General features: G+C 43.7%; 1 protein-coding gene and 1 non-coding gene across 2 annotated transcripts; both read left to right on the top strand.

The window, feature by feature from the left end:
* Positions 1-1,365: 1,365 nt before the first annotated feature.
* On the top strand, positions 1,366-27,647 carry Rnf14 (ring finger protein 14). The gene is made up of 10 exons (XM_051163065.1): positions 1,366-1,532; positions 4,561-4,731; positions 5,186-5,354; positions 6,225-6,376; positions 14,406-14,663; positions 14,826-15,104; positions 16,688-16,916; positions 21,136-21,308; positions 23,311-23,441; positions 26,353-27,647. Exons 3-10 carry the CDS (start codon positions 5,201-5,203, stop codon positions 26,408-26,410), a joined length of 1,434 nt encoding a protein of 477 aa, XP_051019022.1. The 5' UTR covers positions 1,366-1,532; positions 4,561-4,731; positions 5,186-5,200; the 3' UTR covers positions 26,411-27,647.
* LOC127204872 (U6 spliceosomal RNA) lies at positions 2,681-2,784 on the top strand. The gene has a single exon (XR_007832557.1). It is a non-coding gene; the product is annotated as a U6 spliceosomal RNA (small nuclear RNA).
* Positions 27,648-27,649: the final 2 nt, after the last annotated feature.

A 27,649-nucleotide genomic window follows, 5' to 3' on the forward strand; every position in this document is an offset into this window, starting at 1 on the left:
GAATAGAATTGCTGTGTATTATTATATATCTAGGTTTTCTGAGGACCAACCAAACTTTCCCACAGTGGCTGTATCATTTTTTTTTTCATTTCAGCATCAGAGTGTGAAAATTCCCAGTTATTTATCTATATATGCATCAATTATTTTCTTTTTTTGTTTTGTTTTGTTTTTTTTTTGTTTTTTGTTTTTCAAGACAGGGTTTCTCTGTGTAGCCTTGGTCATTCTGGACTCACTTTGTAGACCAGGCTGGCCTCGAACTCACAGCGATACGCCTGCCTCTGCCTCCCGAGTGCTGGGATTAAAGGCGAGCGCCACCACGCCCGGCGCATCAATTCTTTTTATTTTCTTTGGTCCCACTATGTTTGACAGTGTTTCTTCATGTAGCCCAAGTCAGCCTACGACACTCAGTCCTCTTGCATGAGTCTCCCCGGTGCTATAATATTCAGGCTCACAGGAGTTATACATTTTAGGTGATACATCTTCGTTAGATGTATAATTTGAAAATATTTTCTATAGTGTGGGTTGTCTTTTTGCTTCCTTAGTAGCATCTGTTGAAGTACAAATGTTTCTAAGTTTTATAAATCTAATTTGTTTCATACACACACACACACACACACACACACACACACACACACACACACTGCCTTTGAGTTCTTGAAGGTCCCCACCCCCATATTTACTTCCTAGAGTTTTATGGTTTTGCCTCTCACATTTAAACCTTAGGTCCATTTTAGTTAATGTTTCTATAATGCTGTAAAGTAACAGGAAATGCTTAAAGTCCTGCTCACTGTATCAATAATCATTTGGCTTTTAGTAACTTATTGAAGCTGAGTCTCAATTTCCTTTGTGAATGAGACTAGCTAACAGAACCCGAATCATAAGGCTTTGGTAAAGAGCGGGAAAGTGTACATATAACACTGAGTATAATGCCCGAAGCCTCCAACTGCTCAGAAATTGCGGCAGTTACTATTATCGTATACGCAGTGAGTTAATGAGTTTTTTGTTTGGTTTGGTTTTTGGTTTTTCGAGACAGGGTTTCTCTGTGTAGCCTTGGCTGTCCTGGACTCGCTTTGTAGACCAGGCTGGCCTACGAACTCACAGCGATCCTCCTGCCTCTGCCTCCCGAGTACTGAGATTAAAGGCGTGCGCCCGGTGAAATTGATTGTTAAGCGAGTCTCTGCCCCCTAGGTAGGTCTAGAGTTTAGTAAAAGCCTGAGTTCGCTGGTCAGAACCTGCGTTTGTACCAAATTCGGAGCGATTTGAGCTTTCCGGTAGAGTAGGCGGCGGCGTCTGCAGCTCTTTCCACGGTCTGTGGAGGGCGCTCAGGAGTCAGAGGCGTTCACAGCGGCTGCGCAGAACCCTCCCTCCCCACGCCTGCGTCCGCCCAGCTCAGCTGACAGCTCTGGAGACGGAAGAGGCGGTGCTCGGGTGGAGCCGGGTGTCTCCTGGCCTGGCCGGCGGGCGTGTTGCGGGGCCCAGGGCGAGGGTGTAGTGCGGAACTTTGGGGCCGGGCTCGGAGGGGCGGCCGGAAGGTACGGCGGGGACGCGCTGTTAGCGCGCGAGGCAGAGCCGAGTGGCCCGGCCTGCTCTGGGGACACCCGGCTCCCCTGCTCGGGACGGGGCGGCGGGATCCGTGGGCGCGGAGGGGGACAGGGCGGGGCGGACGGGCCTTGCCCCTCCAGCACGCCCCAGGGCCAAGCTCCTCTGTGCGGTTGCCAACCCCGGCCCCGTGGTCCTGCCAAATCCTGCCCGGTGTTGCTGGGGAGTCGCACAAATAAGCCTGCATGGCGATTGGCAGACGGCGGGGGCCAGACCCGGGCTGACCCCAGAGCCGGAGCCTGCAGGGAGTGGCGAGGAAGATGAGGATTTTCCCAAGCTAGGGAAACCCGGCGGAGAGGCTCCACGCCCCGTTGGAGCGGCTTCCGGTTTGCAACAGTAGTATTATTAAACTTTGGTGCTGCCAGGGTTTATTCTTGTTCCCGGCTTACAGAGGAAAAAAAAAAAAAAAAGGCTTTTTGTGTGTGTGTGTGTGCCCAGAGATACCCCAGAAAAGAGCCCAGGCTGCCATTTGTCTAATTTTGGTTAATGAAGATAGTAATAGGACTTGTTTCATGTGATTGTGGAGTCTAGTGTCAGTTACGCATTGAAAGGGCCTAAGCATAGTGCCTGACGCCGGTAAGAACGCAGTAACTGTTACTGTTCCTACCAGTGTTACTGTGGCAACAGACCCAACGTCCTGCTTCTGGTGGAGTGTGAGTGAGTGCCCACTGAATCCTATGCTGCTAGTCCTCCATTCCAGCTCACTGCATTTTACTCCAGGTATTGACTCAGTGCCCACGACACTGCTAGGTACTTAAGAATAGTAGGTAGATGGAAGACTTGGGCCTGTCCCGTGAGGACCTCGTTCGCGCAGGCGAACAGGAGAGGAGGTGCGAGATTCGATTTTATACTGAAGAAAGTGCCTGTTGGGAAACTGCTCTGTGGAGTTGGGACTTTAGAGGTTGCCCTCAAAGTCTAGATGGACTTAAGAGGAAGTGAAAGCTAGCAGCCGGAAGGGTACGGGCCACCTGTGCCCAGCCGTCAGGTTGAGCTGGCGTCAGATGGAATAGGTGTTCCGAGGTGTAAGGAGCATCAGCCCGGCCTGCGTATGGGAATCATCTGCACTTGGGAAACTAGGCGTGTGCTGTCTTTGGCAGCACATATGCTGAAGCGCGAATGATACAAAGCTTAGCAAGGGCCCCGTGCCAGAATGACATCCAAATTCATGAAGCGTTCTGTATTTTGTATGTGAGAATAGGTTAGGAAACTAGAAAGGAGACCATGAGAGGGGAAATGGAGGGTTTCAGGACGCCAAGTAGTGGAGTAAGAGCATACTTGACATGAACGGGGAAAGCAGAAGGAGTTGCTAAAGGTGGGTGGGTACAAAGGGAGATGGAGAAAAGAGGGGGGGGTTAATTTTTTTATTTTTTAAGACGGAGCAAGGGTTAACTTTGTAGCCCTGGGTGTCCTGGAACTTGTTCTGTAGACCAGACTGGCCTCTGACTCCCAAGTGCTGGGATTAGAGCTGTGCAACACCACCACCTGACCAGGAGTTCAAGGCTGTGTATATGTGTATGTGTGTGTGTGTGTGTAAGTGTGTAATTTCAACAGAATCAAATTATGTATGAAAATGCAATAAATCTATTTGTAGTCTTCCCCCCCCCCCCAAAAAAAAAGTTGTTGGGGGAAAAAAAGCCAACCCAACTGTAGAAGCCTGACTTAATTGTTCTTAAATATGGCCTGGGTATTGGAATTTAAAAAGCAATTTCTTCAGGAGATTTTGATGTGCAGACAAAATGGAGAATGCTAACCTAAAACCAGGAAGTCAATAAATACATCCCTCATGTCTGGAAATTCTTTGTTTACAAAGAAACAAAAGGCTTAATCTGTCCTCACCGTGTGCTACATTCTGGTTAGATTGTTGAAGATTCACTAAGGTAACGTAACTGGACCTAGTACCATACACAGTTGGTGCTCTGTAAGTGTACACTAATTGATACAGATTTATTTGGGAATAATTTCTGAGGACATGGTTTAAACATTAGTGTTATGTAATATTTTTGCATATAATTTCAAGCTGTTCCTCAGGTTTCATAACCCATGTATGGGCCACACTTCTCTAAAAATGAGCTTTAGGGGCCTTTCTTCCACAGTGACCTCAGTCATGGAAGTGTGGCTGTAAACACTTAGAGTAATTCTTTTTTGTTTGTTTTGGTTTTAGTTTTTTTGTTTTGTTTTGTTTTCTGAGATAGTGTTTCTCTATGTTAGCCTTGGCTGTCCTGGAGTAGTTTTGTAGACCAGGCTGGCCTCAAACTCACAGAGAACCAAGTGCCTCTCAGAGTGCTGGGATTACAGGTATGCACCACTGTGCTCAGCCACTAGAGTAATTCTTTTTTTTTTTTTTTTAAGATTTATTTATTTATTATGTATACAATGTTTTTGCCTGAATGTACACCTGCAAACCAGAAGAGGGCACCAGATTTTTATTATAGATGGTTATGAGCCACTATGTGGTTTCTGGGAATTGAACTCAGGACCTTTGGAGGAGCAGGCAGTGTTCTTAACCTCTGAGCCATCTCTCCAGCCCCCCACTAGAGTAATTCTTGACAGCTTATGTGTATACGCATGCCCTTGTTTTAAAATGTTATCCTACTGTCAGAGTTAACTAGATCACGTGCGAGGTTATTTTATAAGCAGGTGAGAATTAAAGGTAGAAAGGATGGGGAGTGAAGTCACAGAAGCAGAAGAGGAAAGGAGAAAGCAAAAAGGAAATTTAAGATGTTCTCTGGGCGTGGTGTCCTGTTATCTCATAGTAAAGTACCTCAGTTCCAGGGCTGAGGGCACCCTGATAAGGTGTCTATACTGGGGGCCGTGCAGGTGCCCTTTGACCACGGGAGGCAGTCTGTCCTGGGAGAGTTCTAGTGGACTAGAGTTGATGTGTTAGAGTGTGTGGTGTGTGACTTAAGTGGGGACTTTGAACCTGGAGTGTCCTCACTCATCTTTCCTGTTTCTTTTTTGCAGATGGCAGAATTTCTGTAGTGTATCTGATTCAAGTCCCACATCTTGATTTCTTACCCAGCTTCAGTCTCAGCTCCACTGGCTAGAAAGTAAATGGGATTTGCACAAATTCCAAGCCGAACTGAAATACAGACTGCAGTGTTGATATCCTTTTCTCCTGGTTGTTACTAACAGGTACTAAGTGACCTAAAATGAAACATGTCACTGTGCTTCAGACAGAGCTAAGCTTAAGCAGAGCGGAACAACTGCTGAGGAAAAGCAATATTTTTTAGAAAATAGAATTTCAGATATGTGGGCGGGGTTTAGAAAAAAAGAAACGAAAAGAGGAAAATAGCGCCATTTAAATGGATGCTCAGATTTTGTAGCATTATCTTTTAGAATGCAAAATACATTCTCACTTTTGCTTGAGACCAGCTCCCATTTCAGTTTCAGGAAGGGTCCTTGGAAGGAGGTAGGCAAAGTTGCTGTTGTTTTTCTGGATTAGTCATTAAAAGCGCCGCCTCCACCCTGTCAGCAGAAAGAGTTGATAAGTCCTCTATAGTAGTTGATGAGGACTTTTATGTACCATGAAACTTCCCCCAACTGTGCCCTTTTTCTGTTCTTAACTGACTTGAATGGTTGTCTTCAGCCCTCAGGAAAGTCAATGTCGTCAGAAGACCTGGAGGCCCAGGAGGATGAGCTACTGGCCCTGGCGAGTATTTATGATGCTGATGAGTTTCGAAAAGCAGAGTCTGTCCAAGGCGGGGAAACCAGGATCTATTTGGATTTGCCGCAGAATTTCAAGATCTTTGTGAGCGGTTAGTTAATAATATCTTAACACAGATCTTCCTAAATAAAAACCATTCACAATTTCTTATTATATTTTACTTGTCATTTGTGTATATAGCCCTAAGGGATTATTGATAAGTATTAGAGGCACAGATTTAATGCAGTTTTCTGTTTTTAAAAGAAAATTGGGTGGTAGGTAAAAACATTTTTTTATTTGATGCTGTCTTTTTGACCACTGAATTGAGATATCCTGCACATTTCATGCAGCTTCGTCTTCTAATTAGTAGTTGATCAGCACAGGCATTGATTATTGGAGGTAACCAAAGAGAACAGACAGTAATGTGCAGTCGTCAAGATTCTTGGAGCACTAGAGTGCCACATGATTGATTCTGCTTAGTTTCTAGAATCAGGGCAGCTGCTGTGGACAGGTGCTGTGGACAGGCATGGGGCATGCTGTTACTCTGCCACCTCAAGCCTGATACTGTTTTGTTGGCACAAACTTCCCCAACTGATTCATGACTAGTTGGCATATGCTGGTCATGGCTGTTTCATAGAAATAAATGTCTTTTTCTCTAGATTGTGTCTTTGTCTACCATAAACCATGAGTGAAACAAAACATTGTGCAATACTTTGTCATTAGTGTTAGGAATTATGCTAGGGAGGGTTTGAAAGAATGAGTTGTGTGACTTTATGCATGACACAGCACCTAAGTAGATTTTTCAAGGGCTCATAGGTGGTGGTTTGCTTTTGAAGGCGGACAACCACGTTAAGGGGTGGAAGGTGCTTTGGGGGGAGGGCTCTTGCCCCTGTACTGAACCATCAGGCTGAGCACTGCTCAGTCCTTTCGGGTACTCCAGTGTTGATCAACTGATCCTTTCTGATTTTTGTTTTTGGTTCAGGCAATTCAAATGAGTGTCTCCAGAATAGTGGCTTTGAATACACCATTTGCTTTCTGCCACCACTTGTGCTGAACTTTGAACTGCCACCAGATTATCCATCTGCCTCCCCACCTTCATTCACACTTAGTGGCAAATGGCTGTCACCAACTCAGGTAGACCCAAAACTTAATTTCTCCTATCCATTTTTAGAAACTTTCGAAAGCATCTTTAATTGAATACTACCTTGGTGATCTTTAACTTAGTGCATAAAGAACAAATGGCTTTGATTTTGTAAATTTTCCCCTAGTGTTCATGAATCCTAATGCTAATGAGTTGAAAATACTTGATGTTTTTAGAAAGAATGGCAGGTCTGGGGGTCTGATCAGTGGTAGAATTCTTAACCTTGCATGTGCAAGGCCCTGGGTCCTAGACTCAGGTACTGGAGAAAGAAAGGAAGAGAAAGAAAGAAAACAAAACTTAATTAATCCTCATGAATTACAGCAGTAGTGATGTTTAATCAAGTGTATTGCTTCTTTTCCTAGAGACAAGTCCTCATTTTCCTTAGATACTGATACTATTTTTCTTAGTTTCTTATTTATTCCATAAATGCTTTAATTGTAATTACAACAGAAAATTGAGCTAAATAACTATAATAAGCAAATTTCCTGAATAAATGTAATAAATGCTTCTCCACAAAAATCTGTGTATTAATAATGGGTAATTGTTACTTAGTATTGCTTAGCTGTAAGTGCACAAAGAGAAACATATGCAGTTCTCGTAGCTGCTTTGTAAGGGTGAGAGCTTCCATTGAAAGCCTTCCTCCTCTCTGGGCTGCTCATCCTTTTCTAATAACCTCAACTGCTCTATTAACAGGTAATAATTGTACATATTTATGGGGCCAAGTGTGACATTTCAGTTATGTACAGCATGCAGAGATCAAACCAGGGTAATTACCATTTCTGTCTCTATATCATTTATGCCTGGAGCCTTCAAGCACCTCTCTTCAATTTCACTATTTGATTACAACATAAATATGACTAAGCTAGTACAGCATTTACGACATAAATATGACTAAGCTAGTACAGCGTTCTGAGATGTGGCAGATCAATAGCTACTTTTCTAGAAGTTATGAAGATTGATAAGCTGATACGAAGACAAAAGCTGTCAGTTGTTGGCCTTAAAGAAATAACTCATTTGTTCTTTCCTCTAATTGTGCGGGGTTTCTTTTTGTTGTTGTTGTTGTTTTTGTTTTTTGCAGCGGGGGTGGGGGTATCGGTGGGTGGGGCGGTGTTCGAGACAGGGTTTCTCTGTGTAGCCTCAGCTCTCCTGTAAACTCTCTTTATAGACCAGGCTGGCCTTGAACTCACAGAGATCCGCCTGCCTCTGCTTCTGGAGTCTGGATTACAGGGGAGTGCCACCACACTTGGCTTTAGTCATATAGTTTTGATATGTTTGTTTATTTTTGGAGGTAGAGTTTTGCACCTAACCATAGGAGGGACTAAATCTTCAGAATCCTCCTCCCTCAGCCTTCTGGGATTAGCTATGTGCAACAACCCACTTGGTCTTATCTTTCCCATAAAGGTACTTTTGCAAGAATTAGGATTACAGTTTAAAAAGGAAGTTAAACTTTAAGGGGATAATGCTTGTAGAATAGGAAGGATATTGTAACAATGTGCCCGAAGTAGTGGGTGGATGGCAGCTCATCATCTCTTGAGACTCACCATTTGTGAGTTTTAAATCCCTGACATTTGGCAAATTCTTTAGGTGTTCAGAGGCTCATATAGTTCCATAGAATTACTGCTACTCTGCATATTTTGACATGCACAAAAGAGGGATAGAGTCTTTGGATAAGTGATGTACTTTCAGATTCTAGTGTCTCCTTAACGCTAGCTTTGGGAGCACCAGGGCTTAGGGAAGGGTTCATTGCTTTTGTCTTTAGATAAAACAATACTAGAGTTCTTTATCAAATACTTTTTTATTGTTGTTTTCTGAGACAGAGTTTCTCTGTGTACCCCTAGCTGTCCTGGAACTCACTCTGTGGACTGGGCTGGCCTAGACCTCACAGAGATCGTCTGCCTCTGCCTCCTGAGTGCTGGGATCACAGGCATGCGCCACCATGCCTACCCCATCAAATAATTTCTTACACAGAGAATTGAGGTGGTTGTGTTTCTTGTTCTTTCTTTCTTTCTTTCTTTCTTTCTTTCTTTTCCTTCCTTTTTCTTTTTTCCTTTTTGTCTTTTTTGGTTTTTTTGAGACAGGATTTCTCTGTGTAATAGCCCTGGCTGTCCTGGAACTCACTCTGTAAACCAGGCTTAGGCTGTCCTGGAACTCACAGACTCACAGACTCAGGAGTCCCTGCCTCCTGAGTGCTGGTATTAAAGGCATGTGCCACTATGCTTGTGTTTCTTTCTTTCTTTCAAGATTTATTTATTATATATACAGTGTTTTGCCTGCACTCCAGAAGAGGGCACCAGATCTCATTATAGATGGTTGTGAGCCACTATGTGGTTGCTGGGAATTGAACTCAGGACCTTTGGAAGAACAGAGAGTGCTCTTAACCGCTGAGACATCTCTCCAGCCAGTTGTGTTCCTTAGATCAATCTTTGTCACTATACCCTGACTGCGGCATTGTGAATTTTACCTGCTGTTCGTGAAGTTGACCCATGGATCTGTCATTTACTCAGTTGGGGTGGGTCTAGTTATCTAGATCTTTCCCAGTCCCCGGTACACATCCCTCTCCCCCTCCACTTCACACTTGTTTGTATGCCTCTTCTGAAGCGGAACTGGAAAAGAAAGGAAGGAAAAGATGGTGACTTGATCAGACCACTTACAAGGCATGGAGAGCTTCCCCTTTAGTGTTACACTTTGGCCCTGGACAGATGACTCAGTGGTCAAGAACATTGGTTGCTCTTGCAGAGGACCCTAGACCAATTCCCAGCACCCTCGTGGCGGCTCACAGCTAACCCCAGCTTCATGGAGTCCGGTGCTCTATTCCGACCGTAGTGGGCACCAGGACATACATACGCCCAGGCAATGTGCTCATACATGTACAACAAAGAAATCGGAACGAAACCACCAACATAAATATTTGTTGCAGTTTACATATTTTAGCAGGTTTCTCAAAAACCATGGTTCATATTAAGTTTCAAGCAAATACAAAAAAGCTTTATTTATCAGTAAGTATTTAAGGAAGTGCTTGTGCAGGACTCTCAGAAGCACCACACAGAGCAAGGAACAGAAATTGGTGGTTTTTTTTTAATTGGGATTTTATTTACAAAATTTGCTTGCCATCTGGAAGCCTTTTTTTTTTTTTTTATGTTTACCGGAAAAAATAAAAGCTTATAATTCCTGAGCCCCAGTTATAAATATTTTACATTTCTAATGGGAAATCCTTTCACACTTGACTTTCTGATGAGATAGACCACATTTAAATGGAAAAGTCAAAATATTTAACTTCAATGGAAGTGAGCGCTTTCTTTGTGGCAACCAAACATGTCGAGGGCCTGTACCTAATGCTCAGGGCCAGTGCCACTCTGCTTCCCTGTTACCTGGATTTGATCTACATCCAGACTTCTTAGTGAAAACAGTATCAAGACCCTGTCAGCGGGGGATTTTGCTGAGTGCTAGAGAGCTTTCTGCCAAGAATGGGGCCCTCGATTCAGTCCCTGCCCAAAAGGAAAAAGTCTATTGTACATGTAGAAGGAAAGGACTCAGGTTAAATTGTACAAGTGGTTATTTCAGCTGACTTGGCCCTTTGATAGAACTAAAAGTTAAAATTAATTTAAAATGTTTGAATGGTGTTTTCTATTTAACAATCACATTTAAAATTTTTAAAGTTTTTTAAGATTTAAAAGAATTTAAGCTGGGTGTGGTGGCGCACACCTTTAATCCCAGCACTTGGGAGGCAGAGGCAGGTGGCTCACTGAGTTCGAGGTCAGCCTGATCTACAAAGCGAGTCTAGGACAGCCAAGGCTACACGAAGAAACCTTGTCTTGAAAAAAAAAACAAAACAAAACAAAAAAAATTTTTTTTTGAGACAGAATCTAACATAGTTCAGGCTGATCTTCAACTCATTGTATAGTTGCTGATCCTCCTGCTCTGCTTCCCAAGTGCTAGGCTTGTAGGTGTACACTAACATATTAGTTTATTTAAAATTATTTCACCTTAATATATAATATAATTTGTATATGTTTATGAGGTGTATGACATGTTGATACATGTATATATATATACTATTTAATTTAAGATTGAACAGCCAATGTTGCTTTTATAATTATGATAAATATGTTTATCTTCTCAAACATTTTATTTATTTATTTATTTTTATTTTTTTTTACTTATTATGTATATAGTACACATCAGATCACATTATAGATGGCTGTGAGCCACCATTGGTTGCTGGGAATTGAACTCAGGACCTCTGGAAGAACATTCAGTGCTCTTAACCTCTGAGCCATCTCTCCAGCCCTTTATTATTTATTTATTTATAGTGAGGACATTCAAAATCCTTTCTTCAGGCTTTCCCCCTTCTAGTTTTTGAGATATACTTTTGTTTTGTTTGAGACAGGGTTTCTCTTGTAGTCCTGGCTGTCCTAGACTCACTTTGTAGACCAGGCTGGCCTCGAACTCACAGCGATCTACTTGCCTCTGCCTCCCAAGTGCTGGGATTAAAGGCGTGTGCCACCACCGCCCGGCGAGATATGCTTTTGTTGTTTGTTTTCAGTCAGGGATTCATGTAGTCTGTGGCCTTAACCCCACAGTAGCCCTGCCTCTCTACCTCAGGGTTAGGATTGTAGGCTTGTGCTATCACATTGTTACCAATGTTGCCTACTGTATGCACATGGGGTTTTTTTTGTCCCGGTAACTCAAATTCTGTGAAATGAACTGTTTTGTGTTTACTTTTGTTCTTTTTTATTATTTAAACATTGTTATTTTATGTGTATAAGTGTTTTGCCTTTTTATGAATGCAGTGTCCACAGAGGCCAGAAGAGGGCATGGCGTCTCCTGGAACTGGAGATGGTTGTGAGCCACCCTGTGGATTCTGGGAACTGAATCTGGGTCTTCTAGAAGAGTAGCCAGTGTTCTTAACTGCTGAGCCATCTCTCCAGCCCCCTCTCCTTAAAAATGAAAGCCAGGCAGTAGGGGTGCAGGCAGATCTCTTGAGTTTGAGGCCAGCCTGGTCTACAGAGCCAGTTCCAGGACACCAAAGGCTATACAAAGAGACCCTGTCTCAACAAACAAACAAAACAAGAAAGAAAAATAAGAAAGGAAGGAAGAGAGAAAGAAAGAAAGGGAAGCTGGGCGTAGTGGAGCACGCCTTTAATCCCAGCACTTGGGAGGCAGAGGCAGGTGGATTGATGTGAGTTTGAGGCCAGCCTGGTCTACAAAGTGAGTCCAGGACAGTAAAGGCTACATAAAGAAACCCTGTCTCAGAAAACAAAAAACAAACAAATAAACAACAAGAAGAAAAAAAAAAAAAAAAAAAAGAAAGGAAGAAAAAAGAAAAGAAAGAAAGAAGATGTGGTTTCATGTAATCCAAGTTGACCTCAGACTCCTGATTCTTCTGCCTCTCCTTAAAGGTATAATACCCTGCCATGCCTAGCTGAGGTTAACTTTTATATTGTACATATGAACAAACTCACTCAGGACTTATGTTTCTGAGTCTGGTTCATTTCACTTAACACAGTGATTCCCAATTTCACCCATGTTGTAAACAAGAGGATTTTCTTTTTTGTAGATAGGCAATATTCCATTGTTATTCACCCAGCTGTTGATGGATATTTAGGTTGTTTCCTTTCTTGGTAATAAGAATACCTCTGCCACATGGGAGAGTGTATATTATACACATAATCTCATATTCTGTTTTTTGTTGTTGTGGTTTTTTTTTGTTTTGGTTTGGTTTTTGGTTTTTTGAGACAGGGTTTCTCTCTCTAGCCCTGGCTGTCCTGGTCTCACTTTGTAGACATGCTGGCCTTTGAACTCACAGAGAGCCACCTGTCTCTGCCTCCCGCTGAGATTAAAGGCATGGACCACCATGTCCGGCCTCAACACTTGTCTTTTTGATGATGGCCATTTTTATTAGAGTAAGTTAGTGCCTCACTGTGTTTGGGTTTTACATCACCTCAGTGACACTGAGCTTTTTTCATGAGCTTTGTCTGAAACTTGCATGTCTTCATTTAAGAATTGTCTGTTAGGTACTGCCCTTGTGTGTGTATTGAAAGTGGTACTGGGGGTGCTGGAGAGATGGCTCAGTAGTTAAGAGCACTGCCTACTCTTCCAGAGGTCCTGAGTTCAAATCCCAGCAACCACATGGTGGCTCACAACCGTCTATAATGAGATCTGGTGCCCTCTTCTGATGTGCAGGTGTACATGCAGGCATACGTGCAGGTAGAACACCCTATGTAATATATAAATAAAAATTTTTACAAAGTGGTACTGGGGAGTAAACCTAGGGATTTGGCAGGGCAGCAGTAGTGGCACATACCTTTAATCCCAGCACTCAGGAGGCAGAGGCCAGCAGATCTCTGAGTTCAAGAGCAGCCTGAGTTCCAGTACAGCCAAAGCTACACAGAGAAACCCTGTTTGGGGGGGGGGGAACAAACAAACAAACAAAAAAAACCCCTAGGGCTAAGTTGCTGGGCGTGGTGCCTTTAATCCCAGCAGGAGGCAGAGGGAGGTGGATCGGCTGTGAGTTGGAGGCCAGCCTGGTTTACAAAGCTAGTCCAGGATAGCCAAAGGCTACACAGAGAGACCCAGAAAAAAACGAAAACAACCCCCCCCAACTCTATGGCTTTGTGCATGCTATGTGTGTTCTCTACCATGGAGTAACACCCCAGGCTTTATTTGCCTACGTAAATCTCACGTTGTTTAAAGCAGGTGTGGTAGTAGTAGCTTTTGATCTCACCTCTTCAGGAAGCTGAGGCAAGAACATCAAAGGTTTAAGGGCTAGATCTGTAAAATCGCTCAGAGCCTTGCCACCAGGCCTGATGACCTGGGTTTCAGCTCTGGAACCCATGTGGTAGAAGGAGAGAACTTATTGCTGCAAGTTGTTCTCTGACCTCAACATATATGCCATGGAACATGCGTGTCTGTGCCCACACATAACTACATACAAAATAAATACATTTTAAAAAGGCAAACATGGGCAGTTTAGCAAGGTTCTGTCTCAATAAAAAATGACAAGAAAGCAGAGAGGCTCAACTCAGAATAGGATGTTTGCCCTGGGTCCCATCGCCAGGACTGTCAAAAAGGGAAAAGAATCAGATTTGTGCTTTTTGGAGCTTGTTGTATATACTGGGCATGGACCCTGGTCAGGTGGTATATGCACCATGACTATTTTCTTCCACCTGTGCCTTGTCCGCTCAGTTGTTCCCTGTGCTCTGCAGAAGTTGTTCCTTTTGATAAAAGCTTTCCTCAGTGGTGGGTTGATTTTGTAGCTGGTGTGTGTGTAGGGGTGTGCATTTAGTGGCTCTTTTGGGTGTGACCATCCAGTTTATCCAGCACCATGTATTGAGGAAGCTGTCCTTTGTCGAATGTTTTTTTCTGTTGTTTCTTATGGACGAGGTAAGCAAGCACTCTACCATTGAGCTGTGTCCCCAGTTCTGAATGATACTTTTATTTTCGTTTATCTTTCTTTTTGTTTCAGCCCATTTACTATTCCTGTGTGCCTCACAAAGTTCTGTTGGATAGATTTGTTATAGGAAGTACAGTTAATCCAAAAGAGGAACAGGAAGGGTGTGGGCGAAGAGACCACAGGTAACTATTGAACTTTACCACCCGAAACAAGTGCTGTGAGACCCTCGGGGCTTCTAGCTCGTGTCCTTCTCTAATCACCGTTCCAGGTCACCCATAAGGAAGGGCAGAGAAACGGTCCCTTTTAGAATTAGATTCCTTTCTAACAAATGAGAGACAGAGTGATGCTAAAAGTTCTGTTTGAGTAGCTTAAATAGGTTCTATATCCTGCAGCATTTGGCATTTCTCTTGTCTTCATGCTCCTGCTAGACTCCAACTTTGATTTACTCTGGCTCCTGTTGCTGAGTAGGTTAAGGAATGATTAGGTGAGAGTGTTGGTACTATTTTGATAGTAAGAAAAAGTAGTGTCTGGGAGTTATATTAACATAAGTCTCAAAGATCCTTAGGAAGATCAGGAACAGGTACAGCATCATCTTTTCAAACTCAGCATCCTTGTGTGCTTTCTCCCAGCTCTCTGCTCTCTGCAAGCACCTAGACAACCTATGGGAAGAGCACCGAGGCAGCGTGGTGCTGTTTGCCTGGATGCAGTTTCTTAAGGAGGAGACCCTCACCTACCTGAATATTGTCTCTCCTTTTGAGCTCAAGATGGGGTCTCAGAAAAAAGTTCAGAGAAGGACGACAGCTCAGGCCTCCTCCAGCACAGAGCTGGATTTGGCAGGAGCTGCTGGGTCTGATGCAGACCAAGAGGAGACTGTGGACGAGAGAGCTGTGCAGGATGCAGACCAAGAGGAGACTGTGGACGAGAGAGCTGTGCAGGATGCAGACCAAGAGGAGACTGTGGACGAGAGAGCTGTGCCTGATGCAGACCAAGAGGAGACTGTGGACGAGAGAGCTGTGCAGGATGCAGACCAAGAGGAGACTGTGGACGAGAGAGCTGTGCAGGATGTAGAATCGTTGTCAAGCCTCATCCAGGAAATCTTGGACTTCAATCAAGCTCAGCAGATGAAGTGCTTCAATAGTAAATTGTTCCTGTGCAACATCTGTTTCTGCGAGAAGCTGGGTAGTGAGTGCATGTACTTCTTGGAGTGTAGACACGTGTACTGCAAAGCCTGTCTTAAGGACTACTTTGAAATCCAGATCAAAGACGGTCAAGTCAAATGTCTCAACTGTCCAGAACCAAAGTGCTCTTCAGTGGCTACTCCTGGCCAGGTAAGCATATACTCTTGATGTCACATGGCCCTGTAGGCCTTTTTCACAAAGGGAAACATCTTGGAAACTTGTCTTTTGTTTCTGTTTGAGACAGGGTCTTTCTATGTAGCCCAGACTGGGCTCAAGCTCATGATCTCCTGCCTCACTTCCTAAGTGCTGGCATTGTATGTGTATGCCACCATGTTTACCACATGAATTTTGTTTTGTTTTGTTTTTTTCAAGACAGGGTCTCTGTGTAGCCTTGGCTGTCCAAGACTCGCTTTGTAGACCAGGCTGCCCTCACAATGATCTGCCTGCTTCTGCCTCCAGAGTGCTAGGATTAAAGGTGTGCACCACCACACCCGGCTACCACAGGAATTTTAATTAATGTATTTGTTACCAGTGTTGAACATCAACCCCAGGCCTTACACATGGTAGGCAAGCCCTCTCCCACTAAACCCATTTTACAAACTTTTATTTATTTATTTATTTATTAATTAGACCAGGCTGGCCTTGAACTCACAAAGGTCCACTTGCCTCTGCCTCCTGAGTCCTGGGATTAGAGGCGTATGCCACCACCGCCAGACCTCACAAACTTTTATAGTACTCATAGGTTAGACCAAGTCCTTGGATGCACTCCACAAGTTTTACATTATGTCTATTAAGAATGCTGTAAGATGGGTGTATAGCCACCCAACCACCTGTAATCCCAGTACTCCAGAGGTAGCAGCAGGAGGATTAGGTGTTCAATATCATCCTTGACTTGAGTAGCAAGTTCAAGGCTAATTTGGGCGGTATGAGATCTCATCTCACAAAAATCAAAACCAGGGCCAGCTAGATGGCTCAGCAGGTAAAGGCACTAGCCACCAAGCCTGAGGACCTGAGTTTAACCTCTAGGACCCACATCATAGAAGGAGAGAACCAACTTCTTCAGGTTGTCTTTTAGCCCACAGAAATATATGTGAGTACATGCGTGCACACACACACATATACAGGCAGGTTTCTATCCTCTCTCTCTCTCTCTTTCAAGACAAGGTTTCTCTGTATATCCCTGGATATCCTAGAACTAGCTCTGTAGACCAGGTTAACCTCAAACTCAGAGATCCAGCTGCCCCTCTCCCCTGAGTATTCGGACTAAAAACATGCACCACCATGCTTGGCCTTTGTTTTGACCAATGTGTGGATCCATGAAACTACAATCCCAGCTAAGATATAGACTGTCACAGAAAGGCATGGGAGGCTGAGGCGAGTGGATGGCTGAAAATTCAAAGCCACTCTGCACTACATAGGAAAGCACATCTCACCCACTCTCCACCCCCACCCCCTCACCCCTGCCTGAAAGGGGTGAACTATTGCCAAACTTCCTTTGATTCTGAAATGAGAATAGAGGTGTGAATTTTGCACCTATCTATTTTATATCAGCAGCCTAAGAATCTTGTCAGGATCAAACTAGTTGGGAAATCATTGAGTCTGTGATGCTTTATGTTCCCTCCTAGGTCAGAGAGCTGGTGGAAGTCATCGAGTCTGTGATGCTTTATGTTCCCTCCTAGGTCAGAGAGCTGGTGGAAGTCATCGAGTCTGTGATGCTTTATGTTCCCTCCTAGGTCAGAGAGCTGGTGGAAGCAGACTTGTTTGCCCGTTATGACCGCCTCCTCCTCCAGTCGACTTTGGACCTAATGGCAGACGTGGTGTACTGCCCCCGACCATGCTGCCAGCTCCCTGTGATGCAAGAGCCTGGTGGAACCATGGCGATCTGCTCCAGCTGCAATTTTGCTTTCTGTACCTTCTGCAGACTGACCTATCACGGGGTTTCTCCATGTAAAGTATCTGCAGGTATGTTGTAACTGTGAGCCCAACCACCATCCTGTATCCCTCTCTCAGAAAGGCCTGGGACTTCCGTTTATACATTTAGAGTCCTCCCACCTGTAATGTTTATATTCCTCTCCACTCAGAGAGCTCTTAGAAGTAGAGCTGCATGCCAACTGTGACCAACTCTTGCTCAAGTGTACCCTGGGCCTAGTGGCAGGTACGGTGTACAGACACATCTTGCTGAGTGCTGGAGGAAATGCTCATTTACCAATTACTTTTGTCAGTTGTTATTTTGGCTGTAGGACAAAGGTGACCAGAGGAGACAAAATCCTTTCATGGACCATCCAGTCTGTGGGGGTGACAGACAGGGAAGTATAGAGAGTAAAGAGTGCTGGGGGCTAAGGAGGAAGAAGAACGTAAGAGCAGGTGAGGATGTGTTCTAATGAGGAAGAGGAGTTAGGGTTCTAGTTAGGAAATCAGGGCAGCTTTGCTGGAAGCACACAGGACCAGGCAGTGGCACCGCAGTCTGCCAGCGAACGTGGATTCACACAGGTCCTAGGTGGTAGATGCGTCCAAACTGCCACCCTTGATTCTTTAGATGTCTTCTCACTGAGCAGCTCTGCTGGAGTGAGTACAGGAGGTGAAGATGCTTGCCAGTTTTGATGCAGGTAGGGCCTGGGGAATTGGGCCCTTTTGTCAAGTCACGTTTTCTGAGGTTAATGAAGATGACAGGAGTACGCCAAAGGTGGTGTAAGATGAGGAGAGCCAATGAAAGTGCCATGCAAGAGTATTGTTACACTTATTTGAGTCTGACAAGGTAGATAGAGAAATTGAAAGTCAGGGTTAAAAACTTAGAACAATTTCAGAATAACTCAAATCTACTACAAATTTTAAGTTTGTAGTTGTCATTAATCTCTCTAGTAATTCCTTTTAATGTATTTTTGCAAACGTGTTGATCCCTGACAGGAAGACTGATGTTTCGTCCTCAGTAAGGTGAGGAGCAATGAGCTGACATGCGAGCTGCAGAGTGGTGGCCGCTGGTGCCAGGGTAGCCGCTGGTCAGCAGTGTGGCCGCTGGTCAGCAGTGTGGCCACTGGAGCAGGGTCAGCAGGCCGCCTTCACTCACAAGGAAGCGTCTGCGAGGGCAGAGTCCTGTGGCCTGAAAGTGTGAGGGCACTTTATGCTTCAGGCTATTCTGAAGCACTGTGTTAGTCTCTATTTCTCTAACCCTGTTGTTGAGAGAAGGGCAATGTTTCATGCATTTGGAGAGGTTCACATAGGCTTGGGGGCTCAGCAGAGTTAGAGTCTGTTTGTGTGTATGTGCACATGTATGTGCATAAGCGCGCATGCATATCCATGAAATAGTTATTTTGAGAGTTTTGAGAGTATTGAGCAATAAATTTTTGTCTTTAAGATGTTTACAAACACAAAAAAATGCTTTGAGTTATTAGATAAGAAAAATGTCCATGATGCCACAGGAATGCACAATATGCTAAGAATTTACAGTTGAAAAGAGGAAGGGTGTGTCAGGCGCGGTGGCGCAGGCCTATAATCACAGCACTCGGGAGGCAGAGGCAGAGGCTGTAAGTTTGAGGCCAGGCTCAATCTACAGATTGATTCCAGGACGGCCAAGGCTACACAGAGAAATCCTGTCTCCAAAACCCAAAAACCCTAGAAACCAGAGAGGGAGGGAGGGAAGGAGGGGAAGACAAGGGAGAGGAGAGGAAAGAATACAGGCTGCCTCAGGTGTCTATTGCTTAAAAGGAACAGATCTCTAAGTAATACGAAGAGCGTAGCCTAATAAATGAACAAGAGCAGGTCTAGAGCGATGGTCAGTGGGTAAGAGTGCTTGCTGTGCCAACATGGGGGCCTGAGTTTGAATCCCTAGCACCCAAGTAGAAATCTGGGAATGACCACATATGCCTGAAACCCCATCATATGTGATGACAAGGACTCACTGAGCAGCCAGCCTGGCTTAAATGGCAGGCTTCTGCTTCAGCATCTTAGGAGGATAAGGCAAAGAGTGACAGAGAAAGATGCTGCATGTCCTCTGTGTCCTCCACAGTTGTGTGCACAGATACACACATCTGTATACTCACATGCACATACTATACACTATCCCCCAAATAAAAAGTCATTAACTAGGACTTTAATGAATATTGAAAAATTAAAGGAATACAATTGTGAACAAAAGCTTTGTCCACAGCTGGGACCTTTGCAAAAGGTTGCCTATTTTATTTAAGTGGTAGAGCACCAGAATAAGCCAGTTGAAGAATATTGGGGTAAAAGCTGAAAAGAATTTTCTTTAAAAAAAAAAAAAAAAGAATTTTCTTAAATTTTTTTTTAGAATGGGTATATACATGTGGGTGTAGTCCCTATGGAGGCCAGAAGAGGGCATTACATTCCGCTGAAGCTGGAGTTACAGGTTGTGAGCCTCATGATAACATTTGTCCTGAAAATGGAACTCAGGTCCTCTGGAGGAGCAGCAAGTGTTCTTAAGTCTCCTACTTCAAGGGAGAACTGTTTTAAAGCTCACATTTATTTATCTATCTGTCTGTCTATTTTGGTGGCAGGAAGCACACTCATCCCTTGGTAAGAATGTGGCAGTCAGAAAACCTGTTTGTTTGTTTGGTTGGTTTTGGTTTTTTGAGACAGGGTTTCTCTGTGTAGACTTGGCTGTCCTAGACCTGCTTTGTAGACCAGGCTGGCCTCGAACTCACAGCGATCCACCTGCCTCTGTCTCCCGAATGTTGGGATTACAGGTGTGCGCCACCACGTCCAGCTGGCAGCCAGTTTCTTTATCCTCTGAGGCATCTCACCTGCCCCAGGAAGAACAGCTCAGCATCTGTAACAAAGCAAAATTTAGTCACTATTATTATATGTCAAAACTTGGAGTTTATGGTGGCTGGTGTTTATATAGTGTAGATCTTGGTATTGGGGATTGAAGTTGGAGCATCGGCAAACACTCTGCCACTTAGCTCCACAGGCTTTTTGTTCTTTCTGACAAACCAGTTCTTACTTCGAATGTGGCCAGCTACCTAAGCATACTGATACTGAGAGATCAAAGTCAAAGGGAAAATGTGTCCCCTTAGCAGACCTGACTCTTCTGGTGGAGGATTCCTTCTCTCCTCTGTCAGGTGTGCACATGTAACTTTTACCTGCTTGTCATGTAGGCATGTTCTCTTGAATCCTATGATACGTGAATAGTAGCCACTTCAATTATCTTTTTGTATGTCTTGATTTCTTTCACCATGTTGAAAGCTTTTTCTAATATGCAGATCTAAAGTACAAAAAAGCACTCACATTTTCACTCACAATATATTTGGTTTTTATTGACATTAATTTTATATACAATAATGGGTTTCATTATGAATTTTTCCTTGTTTGTTTCTCTGTGGCCTTGGCTGTCATAGAACTCATTTTGTAGACCAGGATGGCCTTGAACTCACAGAGAGATCTGCCTGCCTCTGTCTCCAGTGCTGAGTTTAAGGGTGTGCACTACCACCCAATTTCATTATGAAAGTTTTATATATGCATGTATTTTTATAATAGTCACTCCATTGCCCCTTTTTGTCTCCCACTCCTCCCTCTAATCTCCTAAATTTTTTATATTTAAATATTACCGGTGGTTTTTTGTTTAGTTTAGTTTTTGTTTTTGTTTTTTAAGATTTATTTATTTAGCCAGGCATGGTGGCGCACACCTTTAATCCCAGTGCTCCGGAGGCAGAGGCAGGCGGATCGCTGTGAGTTTGAGGCCAGCCTGTTCTACAAAGTGAGTCTAGACAGCCAAGGTTACACAGAGAAACCTTGTCTCGAAAAACCAAAAAAACCCAATTTATTTATTTATTATGTATACAGTAATTTGCCTGCATGTATGCCTGCACACCAGAAGAGGCCACCATTATAGGTGGTTGTGAGCCACCATGTGGTTGCTGGGAATTGAACTCAAGACCTTTGGAAGAGCAGCCAGTGCTCTTAACCTCTGAGCCATCTCTCCAGCCCCTTTTATGGATTTTTGTTGTTGTTGTTGTTTTGTTTTGTTTATAGTTTTTATCTCAAGACAGGGTTTCTCACCCTGGAACTCTCTGTGCAGACAAGGCTGGGCTTCCAACTTCATTAAATGAGATCTGCTTTCCTCTGCCTCCTAAGTGCTGTGCACATCACGTCTATTATGACCATTTTTAAGGTGTTTTTTAGTCAACGCTGCAAAGTAACATAGTTAATTTCCTCTTTTACTTTCTAGAGAAATTAATAGATGTACGAAATGAGTACCTACAAGCAGATGAAGCTACTAAGAGGTTCTTGGAGCAGCGCTATGGCAAGAGGGTGATCCAGAAGGCCCTGGAGGAGATGGAGAGTAGAGACTGGCTGGAAAAGAACTCCAAGAGCTGCCCCTGCTGCGGAACACCCATCCAGGTAACCATCGTAGGACAGACTTAGAGGACGCAGCCACGCCACAAGTCCGTGGGTCAGTTGTAATAGTTATATTATGGAGAAAACATATTTGAGCATCTATTCAGCCTCCTTACTTGGAAAATTAAATTTCACTAGTTACTGACCTTAAGTGCACATGGGTGTCTCTATTCAAAGTGCTTTTATACAAAGATAGTTATCTCACTTGTGTCCACCTCAAAGCTAAGCATCTGGTGCTCCACTCCACTTCCTTTCACTACTAACAGTACCACAGGCTAGGTAAGCTGTCAAGCTCATTTTGGAGCATGTCTCCACGGGCAGTGCTCTCGTAGAAAGCCATCCGCGTCCAATGATGCAGCTCCAGCCTGGTGACCTCACCTCACCTCATCTTCTCCCAAGGACCCTGCTTCTACACACAGTATTCGGGCTAAGTTCCAACGTCACAGTGGGAACTAAATTCCTAACATGAGTTTTGAGAGGGACAGGCAATAGCATGCTACAAAGAGAGCACATTAGCGCTACAGTCAGCTTTAAAAGACTTTATTCTGTCTGTGTGGCTGTTGGCCTTCATGTTTGTCTGTGTACCATGTACATGCTTGGTGCCTGCAGAGGCCAGAAGACAGCTTTGGGCCTTCTGGAACTGGAGTTAGACTGTGAGCCACCGTATAAGTGGTGAAAATTAAACCTGGGTCTTCTGGAATAGCAGCAGGTGCTCTTACCCAAGGAGCCATCTCTCCAGCCCCATTTGTATTTTTTAAAAGTCTTTATCTGTGGCTGGGAGTGTATCTCAGTTGGTAGTGTTGGCTTAGAGTGCAGGAAGCCCTGCAAACAAAGAAGTGCACATTGGTATCTTAGTGTTTGTGTGGGAGGTAGAAGCAGGAAAAATAGAAGTTCAAGGTCACCCTTAGCTATGTTGCTAGTTCAGGGCCAACATGAGACTCAGTTTAAAAAAAAAAAATCAGGGCTGGAGAGATGGCTCAGTAGTTAAGAGCACTGACTGCTCTTCCAGAGGTCTTAGTTCAATTCCCAGCAACCACATGGTGGCTCACAACCATCTATAATGTGATTTGATCATATTGTATACATAATAAATAAATCTTTAAAAAAATTGCCAGGCATGGAGTGTATGCCATTTATCCCAGCCCTTGGGAGGCAGAGACAGGGGGATCTCTCAGTTCAAGGCCAGCCTGGGCTACACAGAGAATCCTGTCTCAAAAAAAAATCTGACTTTTCAGAACTATTTCTTCTTCAAAATAGCAAATGTGTTTAATGAATATGTATTCAGGAAATAGAGGCATTTTCTCCATTAATCTGAGCCAAATAGACATCTATTTCTTCTCACCAAAATCTTAATGGGTTTTAAAATCAAAACATAGCATTCCATTTGATTTGATTTTTCCAGTCCTGTACATTGTAACTAAAACTGATGATAATTCCTTAGTTACATCATTAAGGAAAGTGGTATCAGATCTGACCACTTCTAATATGCCTAAGCCCTATGATAGAATGAAGAACATAATTTTGATTTATATAGAAATTTAAAACTCAATCCATTCTTGTTGGCATAGTCTGTAATCCTAGCCATCCAGGAAGCTGAAGCCGGAGGGTTGCCAGGCCCGGGGAAAACAGAGAGAGATAAAGCTTAATGGTAGAGTGGCTGCCTAGCATGTAAGATAACCTAGATTCCATCTCTAGTACTGAAAATAAAGTGACATCTTAGTCCTAATCTAGGACATGTTCCTTTCATATGCTTCATTTGTGTCTATTTTTATGAGAAGAGATTTTTCTAAGTGTCTAGTTGTAGGAACACCTGCTCAGAATTTCTGTATTTTACTTGCAGTGCAAAATTGTAAGCATAAGTGATTGTCAGTGTGTTTGTTGCCTGTGTATCAGTTGTCCCTGAGAAAGGACAAAGGACTGCGGGCGTGTACCATGTTGTTGTGGCACCTGCATCCTCCTCTGCCTTTACCGCCTTGGTATTGTTCTCCTTTCTCCTTCCCACCAGAAATTAGATGGCTGTAACAAGATGACCTGTACGGGCTGTATGCAGTATTTCTGCTGGATTTGCATGGGTTCTCTCTCTAGAGCAAACCCTTACAAACACTTCACTGATCCTGATTCTCCATGCTTTAACAGGTTTGTACCCACAGGGTTTCCTAGACTTATCAGTTAAAAACGTATGTGCACGCAGGAGTATGTGTGTGCACGGGTATACCTGTGCATGAACAGAGGCCCAAGAGGGCATTGTCTTTCAGAGTTGAAGTTGGAAGTACAGATGTTTGCAGGATTCCTGGTTTGTTAGGTGAGTGCTGGCATCCAGACTCCTGTCTTTGTGATTGTATAGCAGGCATTCTTAACCACTGAACCACTGGTATGTTTTGATACCAGTATACAGGCTAGTTTATTTCCTAAATACCGTTTTGGTTTCTTTTTGTTGTTGTTGTTTTTGTTTTTGCTTTTTCTTTAAAGTTGCTAGAATTGGAGAACTCGTTTCCTCCGTGTGATTTTTAAATCTTCTTGAAAACAATTTATGGTCAGAATAAACACCTCTTGAAAAAAAATTACTTTTTACCCTTACCTTAAAATACACACACACACACACACACACACACACAGCTAGACAGTGGTGGCACAGAAGCAGGAGGATCTCTGAGTTCAAGGCCAGCCTGGTGTACAGAGTGAGTTTCAGGACAGCCAGAGCTACACAGGGAAACCCTGCCTTGTAGGAGAAAAAAAGTTATGCTTATGGGTGTTTGCCTGCGTGTATATGTGCTTGGTGCCGGAGAGGCTGGGAAAGCAGGTTGTATCCCATTGGACTGGAGTACAGGTGGTTGTAAAGCCACCATGTGGGTGCTGGGAATTAAACCCAGGCCCCCTGGAAGAGCAGCTGTGCTCTTAACAGCTGAACCATTACTCCACCCTACCCCCACCCAGAGCATATGTGATACAGCCTTGAATTTTTAAAGGTTTTAAAATTACTTGAGTGGGTGCATTTGTGTCCTGGTACACATGTGGAGTCAGGGCAACTTTGAGCAGTTGTTACTTCCTTCTACCACATTCTACCATGGGTCCTTGGAATCTTAACTCAGGACAAGCAAGTCTTTCTGATGGGCCATTTTGCTAACCCTGGCTTTGAATTCCCCCCACACCCCCCAGACAGGGTTTCCCTGTGTAGCCTTGGCTGACCAGAAACTCAATCTGTAGACCAGGCTGGCCCTGAACTCAGAGACATGCCTGCTTCTGCCTCCTGAGTGCTGGATTAAAGGCATGTTCTACCATGCCCAGCTCACTCCTCCTTTTTGTGGTAAAAATTTTTACGCATATAGAAAGGTTGAAAGACTCCAATATGAACAGCATGAATAAACAACACACTGACTTCCTCTCTCCACTGTCTCAGAGACATTGCTAAACTGCTTGAAGATAAATTGTGACAGTGTTTCAAGTAAATCTATTACTACATTATATATCCTAATAAGAAAATGCCTATAAGAATGAGGATGTAAGCCGGGTGTGGTGGCGCACGCCTTTAATCCCAGCACTCGGGAGGCAGAGGCAGGCGGATCGCTGTGAGTTCGAGGCCAGCCTGGTCTACAAAGTGAGTCCAGGATGGCCAAGGCTACACACAGAAACCCTGTCTCGAAAAACCAAAAAAAAAAAAAGTCAGGTTCAGTTTGGTTTATTTCCTTCCTTCCTTCCTTTCTTTTTCAAGACAGGGTTTCTCTGTGTAGCCTTGGCTGTCCTGGACTGACTCGCTTTGTAGACTAGGCTGGCCTTGAACTGACAGTGATCCTCCTGCCTCTGCCTCCCAAGTGCTAGGATTAAAGGCGTGCGCCACCACACCCAGCTTGAAAAAGACTAGTCAAGTGCAGTAGTGAGATGGGGCAAAGTATAGAGCAGGAGTTCAATCTGTAACTGACTGTGAACAATCAATTGTGATAACTCATTTCCTTTGGAGCAGCTGATTTTTCTCTTAATATAGAAGTTTTTGGGCCACTTATTTGTTTAGGCCAGCTTGTACTGTTAGGTGACATCTCTGGAGTTGTGTCTCCTTGACATCTTCTAGCTTGTTTGCTTCTCTGTCTTCTCTCTTTGCTGTCACCACAAGTCACATCTGGATGGAAGTTTGATTAGATATAGGATCCGTTTTGACAAGGATAGTTCATGTGATACTGCAGATGGTGCCCTCTGTTAGTATGCATGCAAAGTTAATCCGTGCAAAGGTATGCTTTCCCTTTTGTTATCTGAAAACAGTCTAAGGCGGTTCTTTGACGCAGTGTGGGTTAGTGTTGAAAGGCTCTCTAAGGTTAGCGCCAGTGTTCGTCTGTATTACTTTCTGAGGAGAACCCACTCTCATCATTATAGAAGTATAAGAGAAGTGGAGGGAATTAGTCCTGCGTGAGCTGCTGCAAGCTAGTGTTGGAGAGTACACCAACTTTAGAGATTATAAGGGGAAGAAGACAAAATACCACCAGTGGAGAGAGAAGGGGAAGATTAGCACATGGCTGACTTGCTTACTGAACAAGTCAGTCTCTTCAGTCTCTATGACTCTCCATTCCTGACTTCTTCATTCCCTTTTCTTTGGAGTAAATGCCCCTTTCCCCTCCCCCTTGTTCACTTCCTCTTCTAACTCATCTTCTAGCTCTTGTCTTTGTCTCTTTTTTTGTTTTGTTTTGTTTTGTTTTTCGAGACAGGGTCTCTCTGTGTAGCCTTGGCTGTCCTAGACTCACTTTGTAGACCAGGCTGGCCTCTGCCTCCCAAGTGCTGGGAGTCTTTGTCTCTTATTCTCTGCCCTTTGTTCCTCTGGATCAAATAAATCTCCTTTGTGGTGAGAACTTGGTCTTGGAGGTCCTGAGCTAATACCATCTCCTTACACAAACATGTTATAGCTTCTTTAGAAGGACCTAGAATTCAACCCTCCTTAATGAAATGGTTAAAGATTTATGCAGAGATGTTACCAGAAGAATAGACTGTTTTTGAGAAAAGGAAGGACAGATTATGCTCAGTATTGTCCAGTTGCATAAATGTGTACCTTCTTTTATGCTTTCAGATTGTTCCACGCTGTGGATGTTAATGGAGACATTTGGGAAGATGAAATTGAGGACTAGCTCATTCCTTGTGCTCACAATTGAGAAATGGAATGTTTTGCCCTGATCTCCTGTCAAGGACGCAGAGACCTTTCAAGATGCTTAGGGTGCCATAAGTTCACTCCTCCTATGTAGAAGGAAGGACAGGGTTTATATTTTCCTTTGGTACTACTGATTAAGGCATGTACATTTTCCACGTAACAAAATCTGATAAAACTATATGCCAAAGGTTCAGAAATGAAAACTATAGGAGATTAAATATGCCCAAACTGTGGATAGTTAAAAAATAAATATTTATTTCTTCCCCAAGCTTTAGGTTAGGGAAAGGGTCAAGAGTTCAGCTTTCAGATCATGTCCAAGAAGCCTGCTGTTGCTGGAGCACTTTGTGTTCTGTGGGGACAGTCACGGTCCTGTTGACACTGTAGTGGGAGCCTGCTCCATTCTCTGGACACTATTCACTTCTGTCAGTTCTCTCTGGAGCAAGCCTTTTGCTCTGTAACTGATCAGATATCCAAGTGTCATTCAGATCTCCCGCTTGTCAGAACAGAAATCTAACAATACTTTAAAATGTATCTGTAGTACGTCAAGCCCTGTGGGTCACTTAGTATTTATGAATAGTGTGTTGAGTCCACTTGTTTAGAGCCAGATACAGAATTTAATGATGCTGGCTCAGAGCTCCTCCTCCTGCTTGCCTGGGGAGAAGATGCAGAGTCAGATGTCTTCGTCCCATTTTGTTTTCAACTTTCTCCCTTTGCCCTCCCATCTTCTGTTGACAAGGACAGGATTCCAGCAGTGTGCTTTTATTTCCTGTGCTGGAACAGGAAAGAGCCCAGTATACTCCTCAGGTGAATGCTCGCGGCACCTGTGTACAGCACCGCGCTTCCAGCCCTTCCTTCTGAACACTCGTCCTGCCTGGTCACCTGTAGGAATTGGGCTTCCCTCCCATCCCCCAACACTGCAGTGTGTGGAGTGAGAACAGTAGCTTGACAACTGGATTCCTATCTCTGGCTTTTATTGGCTTTTTGGAAAACTGTCTTCCACATGATTCGGTAAGCGGCGTGGTAGTCACTCAGTGGATGTTTTGGAAAGAACAGTAATTCACCTGCAGCTTGTGAACATGTGTTTTCTACTTTGACACTGAAAATTAAGGAATTGCTTTCACTGTCAGCATGGACTGCTGTTGTCAATGAAGGATGCTTAATCTTAACAATAAAAATTATCTAAAATCATCCTATAATTCAAATAGAGATGTCCTGTTGA

The sequence above is a fragment of the Acomys russatus genome, chromosome 20 (assembly GCF_903995435.1).
Source record: "Acomys russatus chromosome 20, mAcoRus1.1, whole genome shotgun sequence".
NCBI classification, from domain to species: domain Eukaryota; kingdom Metazoa; phylum Chordata; class Mammalia; order Rodentia; family Muridae; genus Acomys; species Acomys russatus.